At 40.0% G+C, this 12401-nt stretch overlaps 1 protein-coding gene across 1 annotated transcript; it reads left to right on the forward strand.

Annotated features, from left to right (window-relative positions):
- Nucleotides 1-809: 809 nt before the first annotated feature.
- apool (apolipoprotein O-like) lies at nucleotides 810-8183 on the forward strand. Its single transcript, XM_020086427.2, has 11 exons — nucleotides 810-940; nucleotides 1965-2063; nucleotides 2167-2292; nucleotides 2721-2775; nucleotides 3236-3334; nucleotides 4725-4816; nucleotides 4926-5039; nucleotides 5387-5615; nucleotides 5727-6152; nucleotides 6737-6862; nucleotides 7540-8183. The coding sequence occupies exons 1-11, from the start codon at nucleotides 929-931 to the stop codon at nucleotides 7626-7628; spliced, it is 1467 nt and encodes a 488-aa protein (XP_019941986.2). The 5' UTR covers nucleotides 810-928; the 3' UTR covers nucleotides 7629-8183.
- Nucleotides 8184-12401: the final 4218 nt, after the last annotated feature.

Raw genomic sequence — 12401 nt, forward strand, 5'->3', positions numbered from 1 at the left:
ATGAAGGGCAGCGGCCACCCCATAACACAGGGGCCCGTACAGTATGTTCTATTCAGAGTGTGTGTAAAATATCTCTGAGAAAACTGAACCTTGCTCTCTTCATTAGTGTCTATTTAGGAATAACCACTATGACAACCTATACACCTCTACATATTCATGGCATCCATACAGCTGGTTTGGGTGGAAGGAGCACCCTGAATGGAAACACCTGTAAATCACACAGTTGATGCTTATTTATAACCACTCACATTCAGAGGTTTTGGTTCCAAAATGATTTGTTGGGCCCAAAGTCTCTGACCACCCATCTACAGTATTTTCCTCAGTTGTCTGTGCAGTGTGTGTGTGTGCTATTGTTTCCAAGTTCCCACTGACTCAATTACAACCAGTGCTTTGTGTTGTGCTGGAACGATACATGTGGGTTTTTGGGTTAGTTTGTGTTAATCTGTTTGACCTTCATTCAGGTTCTTGCACAGCATGCTTTATTTTAACACAGCACCCTCCTCAAGACATGACTTGATAATATTAGATTCTGTTGTACTATACATTGTTGCAGTTTATTCCATAAGACATTTTTTGTAAATCAGCCTTGCAATGAACATTGAGCTTTTGGAGCCCTTTCAGGGGGCCCCTAATTTCTTTGCCTCAAACAATCCAGTGTGTATTCTTAATAAACACTTCATGTGTGGAGCTGCAGTAATTTACATATATATAAATATAAATATATATATATATGTATATTTATATATATATTCATTAAACCAAAGTCATCACCTACAGTGTACTGAGAGCTTGAGAACACTATGCTCAGCTCAACACCAAACCGGTGCAGCTGCCTCCTCAGGCCGTTAGGTGGCGGTATCTGACCGTGGTTTGGACACAGAGCAGTGACGCGGGTGACCAGAGCCAAAGAAGAAGGAGGAGCGCTGTCATGGCGGCCAAGGTGAATGAATGCTTGACTTTTCCTCTGCAAAGTTCTTCATGAAACACGTTGTCTTGTTTATTATCAGTGAATGTGTAGCGTTACCTGCTCCGGGACCGTTAATGTCAAGCTGAGTCACTGTCCGGGCTTATAAACTGCATGAGCGCCGCTTTGCTAACTGAGGGTCCAGTGAGTTAGCCTCGCTGAGAGGGTCGATGCTAACTGTGCAGAGCTGCTGTGCTGCGTGTGTTCAGCTCTCCCACCATTAGCTTCATATTCTCATCAGGTTGTGTGACAGCTGATGGACATTAGCATTTGTCTCGGTAGATAAACCGATAGTGTCAAATCTGTGCCTGCGACGTTACGATGGAGGTTAGCTTAGTTTAGCTTTAAGTTAAACACAGTACCCATTGTACACACTGTAATCATTAATGCAAACCAGCCCTGATAAATATGTCCCTGCTGACAAGTAGACGAATATATGTACTCATACTGTTGTAAGTCAAATTCATAGTACATTCTACTCAACTAATGTAACATGTGCATGTACATGTGCTCTTCTGTGTAGAAAAAAAAAGAAAAAAAAAAGTACTTATTGCACATGTGTCTGTACTGCTGGAACACAAGAATGTTCCCTCGGGATGAATAAAGTATGTCTATCTATCTATCTTACAGTTAAGATAAACTTATATCAAATGACACAATCCATTATTCTTAATATCCAGCAGTACACAAAACCATGAGTAGAAGCTCAAGGTGAACCTGATGGATCATTCAAATGCTGCCTACATGTCAGTGATTCAAATAATGAATGTGCATAAAGTTAAAGTGTAATTATATAACAACATATTGGAAGAGTGGCACCAGCGCATAGAGCCTAATTTACCTTTGCTGTTACTCTCATATTGTGGTTTTGTTACTTTTGCTAATGCGGTTTATATTCCTCACCCTCCTCTTACACATGAATCACCTGTCTGTGAGTCAGTGTGTTTCTATGAGCTGATAGATACTCAACTCAGATGTGTATTTGTATTGTGTGATATAGGTGGTGATGCTGGCCGTCCCGACGGTGCTGGGAATAGCCTCCATCCGTGTGTACACAGTGAGTGAAGCCCCCGCTGATGGTCTTGTCCCTCGAGAAAAGGTAATGGCCGTACCAAACCGTCAGGAGATTTGTTACAAAGTACCTGTTGCATTTCACTGAACGGTTGCATATTACAACATGCTGACTCTGCCTCTGTCCCCAGCTGAACATCTACACCCCGCTGTCACAGTCCGCTGAGGTTGGGTTTGTTCCTGAGAGCCCGGGCGTTGTCGAGAATGGGTTAACCGCAGCTAGAGAGAGCATACTGCCATTTGCCCTGGCTGTAAAGGTATTTATAGTTGGGGGGGGCTGTGTATCTACATATATTTCTGATAATTAATTAAAGTTCACCGACAAACAGTTTTTAACGATATGAATAAGTGTTACATGAATGTAACAACAGATTAAACGTATCTAAGAGGTCTTGTGCAACTGCATGTTAGATTTACAACACAGTTTTTGTTCCTCTTCTTTGTGGTTAGAGAGCAAAAGTCCAATGTTCTGCCTGTGCTCTGTGCAGTTATCATTTTGCAAAAAGGAAAGTTGAGGAGTCAGACAGGAAATAACTGCTGTATGCTTTTCTCAGTGGAGATTTGACACTTTGACAATGTGGAAGATTGGGGGGGGTGACTCAAATGTGTCTGTCTTTAGATAAATGTTTTCTTGATATTATGTATATCACCATGTTAGTGATATGAGTTTTTTTGTTCCCTGCAGGGTACCTGTGTTTCTGTGAAAAGACGAAGTGTTAATCTATATCATGCAGGACAAGGTGAGCCAACAGTAGGTCACTTCAGTACCCATAAGGTTTCATTTATAGTCCCCCCCCCCATTAAACTCAAAACATCTTGGCTTCCTAACAAAACATTTAATAAGAATATAGTCAAATTTGCGAAATTAGTTTTTATACATTTGTAAAAAGGTTTTTGGTGCCCTAATGTATTTTTTGTTGGCATTAGGACTGGATGATAAGGCCAAAAATTATATCGAGATTAAAATGTTCTTGATATTGGTAATCATCATGATAAATGTCACATTATCATTTCAAAGTTCAAAGATTAATCTTTGCTCCTGAGTGAAGGTTGTGGTTTTAAACTCATTATGAGCATGTATTTTGACATTTTGTTGAATTCGTATTGTATTGCAAAAACTATTGATATTGTTTTATTGCCCAACACTAATTGTCTCACAAACTGAATGTAAGGCCTGTTCGTCTGTCACCTGTTTCACAGATGTATTCTATTACCTGAAAGACCCTCCCCCAGGTTTTCTACCCAGATTGGGCACCATCACCATGGCTGGTCTGCTTGGCATGTTCTTGGCACGGAAAGGTAACCCGACAACCTGTCACTACATCACAAACACTTTAGAACAATTATTTTGACACCCTAACATTACAGTAAAAAAACCTGGGTATTGTTTTAATGTTCAGTACTACTTTGGTTATCTTTTCTGTTTCCTAAGTTGCTACAATTGTTTCTGTTTAAAATAATAAATCATATTATCACACAACAATCAAAATCAAGAGTTAAGTTTAATTGAAAAAGACGAATAAATCCTACAAAGCCTTCTATTCTCAGAGCTACATACACAATTAGGTTGATGCTCAGAGAGTATCAAAGTTCTGACGCCCACCCCTATGCAGAACATCCATGATGATCAAAGACATTTGTTTCTTCTCCTTGACAACCCCTCTTATATCTCCCTTTGTTTCACTGTAGACAGTAGAATAATAAACAGTTTTGTAAGAATTAGCACCATCAGATATTCAAATTATCAGTATGTAGTATTTAGATATTTCAGTGATGTATTTAAATTAATTAATAAATAAAAGGAACTGCCACAAGTCCTTTGCAATATTGCGATGGCATGAAGGACGGCTCATTTCTGCTATTTGACATTTGGAAGTGTAACAGCTGTACATAATAAATTAAGTATTTGTACAGTTTACATACAGTGCTTTCATAACGACTCCTCGAAACAGATGCTGAAACAAAATAATGTCCAGCTAAATTATTTCATACAGTCATAAATCCCTCATTAACTTTGCATGATAAGAAAATAGCTTTCAGTAGAGCCCAAACCTCTGTCAATGCCCAACAGTCACCTTAAATTCAATGAAACTGCACCATATTGTACACACTCAGAGAAACTAGTCCTCCTTAATATTGTTTCTTTTATTTTAAAGTTTCATGGTTTTTAGTAACAAATTATAACAAATAAACAGGATGTAAGCTCTGTGGTGAAGGTAATAAAACCTGTTCCATAATGCAGGTGCACAAATGACAGTTCTGTTTGATGTGCATTGAACCCATTCATATGAGTCAGCCGTCACTTGTACATAACTGGTGATCAGTTTGTTACTCAACTTACTGATAAAGCAAAGAATGAAGTGCAACACATAAGGAGCAAAGTTTTAATTTCAGTTAATTCTGTATACAGTTATTGGTCCTCCCTTCTTTGTGTCAGTTAAATTCAATTTAAACAGTTATGTCATTATATTAAGCTCCATTCAAAACATACATATGTGTAACTTAGCCTTGGTAATGTTCAGCTGGTGTTCAGCTCCAGACTGGATTGGGAAACAGGTCTTATTTCAATTGAGCTGTGTGCGTGTTTGAGCATTGTGAATGCAGCAGCCTTGGATGAAGTCGTCCTCCATTATCTAATCAGTGTCAAGTTCGATTGATTGCCTGTCCTCTATGTAAAACTTCATTTCAGGCTCTCGTTTCAAGAGGGTGGCTGTTCCACTGGGCTTGATGAGCGCAGGAGCTTCAGTGTGTTACCCAGCCCAAACGGTGGCTATGATTAAGGTAACTACTTTTTTTATATTCTGACATTTTGTTAAGTACTTCATCAGTTCCAGATACAAACCTCATTATTCCAGAGCTTAATGCTGTAATTGTGCTTTTTACTCCCAAGGTGACGGGTAGGAAGGTTTATGCTGCAGGTCAGTGGAGCAGTGCTGCTGTGTCTTCACTGCTCACCTCAAATTCGGAACCTGTCGCCAACGAGATCAGTGCTTCACAGCCAGAGGTGAACTATCATAGTCAACAGATTTGTTATGATTGTCATGTATGGATTCAATCTTTTTAAAATAGAAACTATTGTTAAGTTGTTTTGTGTGTGTGACTAAAACTAAAACATCAGCTCAACCTATTTAACGATAACACTTTCCACCGAGTTGTTTTTCATTTACATAATTAGCTTTAAAAAAAAATCCCTTCTGATTCTCAGTAGATCATATTCCATTTCCTTTCCCAGCACTTGCTCTTTGAACATTGTTTTGCTACTGATGTTTGCTCTTTGTGCCTCATACATAGTCCCTCAGAGGTTTTGTACGTTTGAAATCAAAGTATATACTGTGTTGTGCGTGGTGTCAGTCTGCTACAGTGTCCGGTCCAGAGTCTGCAGTGGTCGAAGCCTCAGAGGTCAGCTCCACCACAGACACCAGCTCATCCCAAAGTGCTACAATACCAGAAACAGAGGTGGAATCAGCTGAGTCTGTTCCTGTCTCCGATGAACCCATTGCTGCTGTCATTACAAAAGAGACATCATCTGTAACACTCACAGAGATCTCCCCCGTCCAGGCCCTGACAGAGACAAACACAGGTATTGCAGATATTGATCTGTGTGCTTGTGTTTCTGACTCCATCTCCGTTTCACACACAAGTCACACAAGGGCTTCTACTGACGATGTGCTGTGTTTCCTCTCTTGTCCAGATCCCGTGGTACATTCAGTGCCGGCAGAAACAGAAACCGCTCCTCCCTCCGAGGAACCACCTGCCTCGGTTGAAAACGAAGTGCCATCAAATACAAAACAGGCCCCAGATGAGGTCTCAAATGAAGCCAGCCCAGCTGAGTCCATGGGGAGCATAGAGCCAGAGATGGGAGAGGCTTCCCCAGTCCAGTCTGCGGAGGGCGAGGTTGCTCCTTCCTCTGAAGAACTACCCGTCCCTGTTGAAAGCAAACAGCCAGCGGACCCAGAACAAGCACCAGAGGATGTCTCAAATGAACCGAGCCCAACCGAGTCCTCGGCGAGCTTAGAACCAGAGACGGTAGAAGCTGCCCCTGTCCAGTCTGCTGAGGTTGAGGCTGCTCCTTCCACTGAAGAACCACCTGCTCTTAAGGCCTCAGATGAGCCAGAAGGTATTCTGCCTCACAGTGTCAAATAGCAGGAGTGATAATGCCAAAATTATTCTTCCTGAAAATCCCTGTTGGTACACAGGTGGTATTTATTTGTAATAAAGGTAGTTAACCCATTAAGACCTAAGGAGCCAAGTAACAATGCACTATAAAGTGTTGTTTGACAACAACCACCTAAAACCAGAGGGTTTTATGAAGAGCTGACAGAGATCGACCTTTCTCTGCCTTTGAAGCAGATATGACATGAAATAAAAACATTTGATAGCTTAAACATTTAGTGTTCATGGTTAATCATTGCCTTTTTTCTAAACTTATTGGCCATTAAAAAAAAAAAAAACTTGCTAACTTTGTGACATTCCTCCCTCGTCCTCCTCAAACACGTCTCCGACCAACTTAGCCTTGGCCAGCAGACACATTGTCTGGCTCCGAATCCTCCTTGTTATATTCATCATTCAATTTTGTAAATGAAAAACGCTGCTGTGTTTCAGGGAATCAAGATGCATTTGAACAGTTTGAAGCTGAAAAGAATCACACATATGTTGCTCATGGTCCTGCTGACCCCCAGCTGTACTTTGACTTCTCCACAGTGCCAGTTATTGAGTCAGCTGAGCACGAGCCCACTACTCCACCAGAGGTAGACGACCAGCCTCCAGCTGCTGCTGTGGAGGAGACCCCACCTCCTCCTGAACAGCCTGCAGCAGACACCAACAAAGGTACTGTGAAAAACTGCTGCCCATACACCACTGCTCCAGTTTATCAGTACACATTGACAAGTACACAGACTCACAAAGACTCACTTCCACTGCATCACATCTGAGAATTACCTGAATTGTCTTTCTTGTTACTTAGTGTGGTTTTAGTTATCCAGACTTTTAATGAACTCTGGTTTGATAATGACTTTATCAGTGGGCAGGTACATGAGTCCATTTTAAGAGCAGTTGAACTCTTACATCTCATCTTTCAGCCAAACAAACACATTAGTTGCTGTGTCAGATCAATAACCCCTGTAACAGTACACTGGTAATTCTAAGTAAACTTAAACCACCCTCTCGGGAAGTTTTTTAACAGACCGATGAGTGAATTCAGAATCTGTCGGTTTGCTCTTCGTAAACTCTCTCACCTTTGAAAACACATTTCCTGTTGTATGTTGCGGCTCATGTCCTTCATACAGAATGTGCATTGCAAGTTTAAGTATCATTCAAATCAATTGATAAATATTTATGCTTTGTAACTTGTGAATAATACACAGGGTTGATCCTTTTTTCTATTTATTAATTACATTTTTGTTTTTAAATCTTTAACCAAAACTCATTCCACACATATTCAAAAAACATTATTAAAAGTAATTTTTGAAGTAATCCTGTGTTGCATTTCTCTTGTTGCCCTCCAGGGGGCTCTGGTTTCAAGCCAGACCCTTCTCTGATGGACTTCGGCCAATCCAACCCGGAGGATGAAGACCTGTACAGCACACGCAGCTAAGACACCAGCGTTGGCCTCAGGAGAAAACCTCATTCCCACACTGCCATCTCAACAGACTGACAAACACTGTAACAGTATGCAGTGTAAATTGCCATTTTTCAAGTGAGCATAGTAAGGAAAGTTTTTCATCAATATTTCCATTCTCAGTTTTTCTGCCTACATCATTTATATTTCCACATAAAAGAGCAAAGCACATTTGCATTGCAAAATGCAGCAAGCTGTGGCAGGCGGTTAATGTTGAAATACCGAAACCTGGAAAAAGTATACACCCACAACTATTTACAAGTCTTTTAGTTCACAGATGGCAGGTTGAAACATTTCTCTCCGTTTGTGTCTTTAACTATCCCTGGCTTTTTGTGCTGCAGCTTCTACAGTCAAGAGTGCATGGTGCTTTTATTTATTGTAATTTAGCCCACTGCATTGGTTTGCTGGAATTACTGCACATGTGATGGTATTGATTACAAGACGGACTGATGCTGTTCTGTTTTGTTGCATCAAACCTTGTCTTCACTTGCTAATTTTAAGAAGTCAAAAATAAATCTATATTTTCTGGGAGTTATGTTGTGTCTTCTCAACCAAGTAGCTGTTTTTTGTCCCGACGTGCTGTGTGAATTGTGGGACCATATATACACAGAGTGTATAGAAATTCACAGGTGGACTTCAGACACATCTCAAAGTTGAATAAAGCAAAGAGGATGCAACTGACCACACTCTGATTGTGAAATTGTCAACGTAAGATATTTTGAAAAGTAAAAAAAAGAATATGGAATGATACAAATGATGCAACTCATATTTGAAGGTCTTTATCTCATATCACAGCTGAAACTTTAAATCCTTCTAAAAATATAGTAGTGAGCTGTGCTATAACTGTCAATACTCTTTTTTTATTATAGAAAAAAGTATATTGTTGACTTTGTATAGGACATATTGCCTTTCATCCATATATTCTCCTTTCACATGCTTATATTGTCAGTCCAAGACTCATGAGTGTAAAGTGCTCACATATACACACTAAAGTATATACATATGTGGGAGTGAAAGAATGTATAAATGTACCAGGCCATGATTATGTCACACACATATGTACAAATGTGTATATGTACATACATATATATGTATGTATATATTAGTTGTAATATAGTGACTTGGGCGAACCTCTTTTCTGTAGTATCACCACAGAAACATTTGTGGTTCCCAGAGGATGAATCCACATGATTGTGTTGGTCTCCTGATTTTTTTAATTTATTGTGAGAATTCATTTTAACACCGTCTGATCAAGATTTAATTTTTATTTTGTAAATAATGTAAAAGGAAAAAGCTAGTGTTACCATGGTAATGCACCACACCGATGGACAATGTTAACACTACATCTGCTACCCATCAGCATGTTAACATTGCAAGCATGTACTGACATTAGTATTTATATAAACGGACTGCTGTGTGAATTCACAGATTCACTAAGCCTTCAGCATTGACTCAGGTCAGTCTACTGTTCACCTTTTAAATTTGAGCCAAGGCAGAAATTTACTGATTTAAATAAGAACTGCTTGTTCAGTAAAGTAAAAAAAGATGGTCAGTTCTAATACCAAGAGAAGTTGTGGTTTAGTGAAACAATAGCTGGAAGCTTAAATAAGTTTGTTTTTGGTTCCACGTTCTTATTTCTTTGAGCACATACAGTTTGTGCCGAGGGACAGGGTCACTCTGCTAACGTCTTTATAGCCTCTTAACTGCTCCTCAGAGGAACCAGAGCTCCCTTGACCTCATAAACACAGCATGAGACTGACCAGAGTCGTGACCCCTCTAGACTCACATATGTGTAGAATAAGAAAAAATAAAAGGCAGGAAGGCGACATCAGATCAATTAAACAGTTACGTTTTTGTCGTCCTTCCTGTTGTACAAAGAGGAAAACACACATATGGAAACCAGGCCTTCTGCAGCATCAGAGCCACAGTTTGTGCTGCTGCTTTCAGTTGAAGATTGGGAAAGTGGGTTTGTTTGTTTTTTAAATGTATTTAAAGTTTTTTTTAGAAAAACAGTGCCAAATGTTCTAGCAAAAAAAAAACCTCCAGTAAAAATTTAGTGTGCTTGAATCACTACCCACCAACAGTGTTAATAAAACCACATGGAACATATTGTCTCGGTTCAAAATAGAACAGAGGGGCGAGACTGTGAACGCTGGAAATCTGTGCAATCTGTTCTTCTCACAGCTTGTTATATCTGGTTGCTATAAGCTGAGGTCCAGCATTAGAGGCAACTTGGACACTAAGTACAGCCTTGTCTCACCTCTCTCAAGGGTCCCCTCCACATATGGGGCCCTCTCCCCTCAGAGCGTCCCACACAAGCTGCAGCTATGGCAGTGTCCTGAGAACTGATGGGGAACTAATGTTAGAGTGGACTCTGTCATATAGTCCACAAGTCTCTCAGATTTTTTTTTACTTGTCCAGCAGAGAGGAAGTGGGGCTCACATCCCTGACCTTTCACCTTTCACCCCCAGGAGACTGATTTTCCACTGCGAACCTTGCAAAGGATTATGGTTCACGTTGGTTATCTTCCCAGGGTCTGCCTAGTGTAGGATGCCCCCTCCATCAAATAAACACATAGCACATTTATCAGCAAAGACTATAAACACAACTGTTATATAAGCTATTTAAGGGTGTTTGTGAATATTGCACATGTTTACTTGTGCACAACTTTCCCCTCTATTTGTGTATGTGTGTGTAGGAGTTTCCTGTGCCTGTAGATAGAATCAGTATTCTGTTTACCAGAAGCATGATGCAAATTAAGCACAGTGACACTTATGTGGTCTTCATTTTAAAAATAAATAAATATAAATAATACATTTGCAGTTTTGCAGACCACTGATACATGAGCTGCTTCAATGTTTTGGTTGCAGCCAAAGTCACAGTTATATAATAATGACATCTTGTTTAATAAGTGCGGAGGCAAGAAAAAAGCCTTTTGACAAACTACATAGACAAAGAAATCCAGAAAAAAACCCAATTTATATTATTATTTAAAGTCCAGTAAGGGCTGTTAAAGTTGAAGTTTGATGCTATCAGTTCTATGCTCCTCTTATCTGCTGCTTGTATACACACCCACTCCTACACATGCTCAAACAGTTGATCACTCTGCTGGCCGTGCAATACCCACGGCAGATGTTGAAATTGGTCGTATAACAATGCCTTAGAAAGTGAAACAAGTGATGTGCTCCACAAACCAATTTAATTGATTCAAGTTAGGATAAAGTGAGATATTGTCACTCTACTTGCTGACAGAGGTCAAAGGATGACAAACAGAGACACTTCTGAGATAAAGTGAAAGTAAGAGAGACAGAGTTGTCACAACCCAGTTCAAGATAAACGGAATCTGATGAAGTCACTATCACTGACATGTATACAAAGATGAATGTGTCTCTCCACAGTAGACTGTACATTAAAAAAGTCTCGACTTCCTCCCATTATCCAGAGCTTAAGCCAAAATATCCTGGATAAGATAACTGCCATCTTGTGCACCCGGAGCCAATGTGCCAAATAGCGCTCAGGGGATGAGCCGAGGTAGCAAGGACTAAGCTGCCATTCATGACGTATGACATTGTTTTTATATCTTCAAATAATTAACTTAAACCAAACAGGAACACTTGAACATACATCAACGTCGGATTTATCAGAATCAGAATTACAGCGACAGAAACCATCTTGAAGGAAAGTTTATTATTGTGTAGTTTGACTTTTTACTGTAGTGCATGTCACATGGGACAGAGGCAGACAGGGAGACGGTGAATGTTATTAGGGAGGCAGCATTGATCCCAGGCTCTGACTCTGAGAGGCACCATGAAGGGTTTGAATGGCTTCACCTTTGGGAGCACTCATGTCATATATATGGCCATATATACTGTATATATATATATGTATATGGCCATTGAGTAAACAGGACGTTAAGTCAACAGGATGTTAGCAGCTGCTGCTGTAGATGACGTTTTGTGCTAATTTTATTCATTTGCTAGTTAACAATAAACATAAAGTACCCCTGAAGCCCAGAGAATGATATTAGCATTCCAAGGGTTTGGTCACAAAGTATTGGACAAATTAACATTTTCATGAGACAGTGTTGTTGCTAAAGATTGAAAGATGTTGCTAACATGGCTGAAATAATACTAAATAGTAAAAGTATTATAATAAAAATATATGTATAATGTAAGTAGGAATACTCAAAAACTTTTAACACTACATATACTGTATTTAGGCAGTGATTAGTCCTCCTGATGTGTGGACATGTAGACAGGACTAATGTTGGGTAGTTAAGTCCCAAGCGAGTGAGTGTGTGGAGGCAGAGACTGTTTCTGTCATCATCCATTTCTATTGGCCAACAAGTCAGCATAAAAATCTGTTTTTCATTGTTGCGTGTCGTAACCAAGGGTCCTTGGCCTTGCTCTGTGTGTGTGAGAACAACTGCACATACCCAGCATGCCAGTGGAAGAACACTGTATTATGAAGTTTCCGTTTTGGGAAGCGTAACTATCCGGTTTTACGGTTTTGCAACGTATAGCACATTCCCAGATCCTCATGTTCTGTGAGTGGACAGTAACAGGGCTCTTTATTCACGGCCTTCGAAACCCACCGCTGTCTGTCTCGCCTCTATCTCTCATCCTCACTGTCAGCTTTCCCACAACTATTAGAACATGTCACATTCTGATAGACACTAAATGGAGCATAGTGCACGCACACACACACACACACACACACACACACACACACACACACACACACACACAC

Source organism: Paralichthys olivaceus, chromosome 9 (assembly GCF_024713975.1).
Source record: "Paralichthys olivaceus isolate ysfri-2021 chromosome 9, ASM2471397v2, whole genome shotgun sequence".
NCBI classification, from domain to species: Eukaryota; Metazoa; Chordata; class Actinopteri; order Pleuronectiformes; family Paralichthyidae; genus Paralichthys; species Paralichthys olivaceus.

Coding starts and splice junctions, on each gene's coding strand:
- apool (XM_020086427.2), top strand. Junction 2,064..2,166: donor GTCTTGTCCCTCGAGAAAAG/GTAATGGCCGTA, acceptor CTCTGTCCCCAG/CTGAACATCTACACCCCGCT. Junction 4,817..4,925: donor AAACGGTGGCTATGATTAAG/GTAACTACTTTT, acceptor TTTACTCCCAAG/GTGACGGGTAGGAAGGTTTA.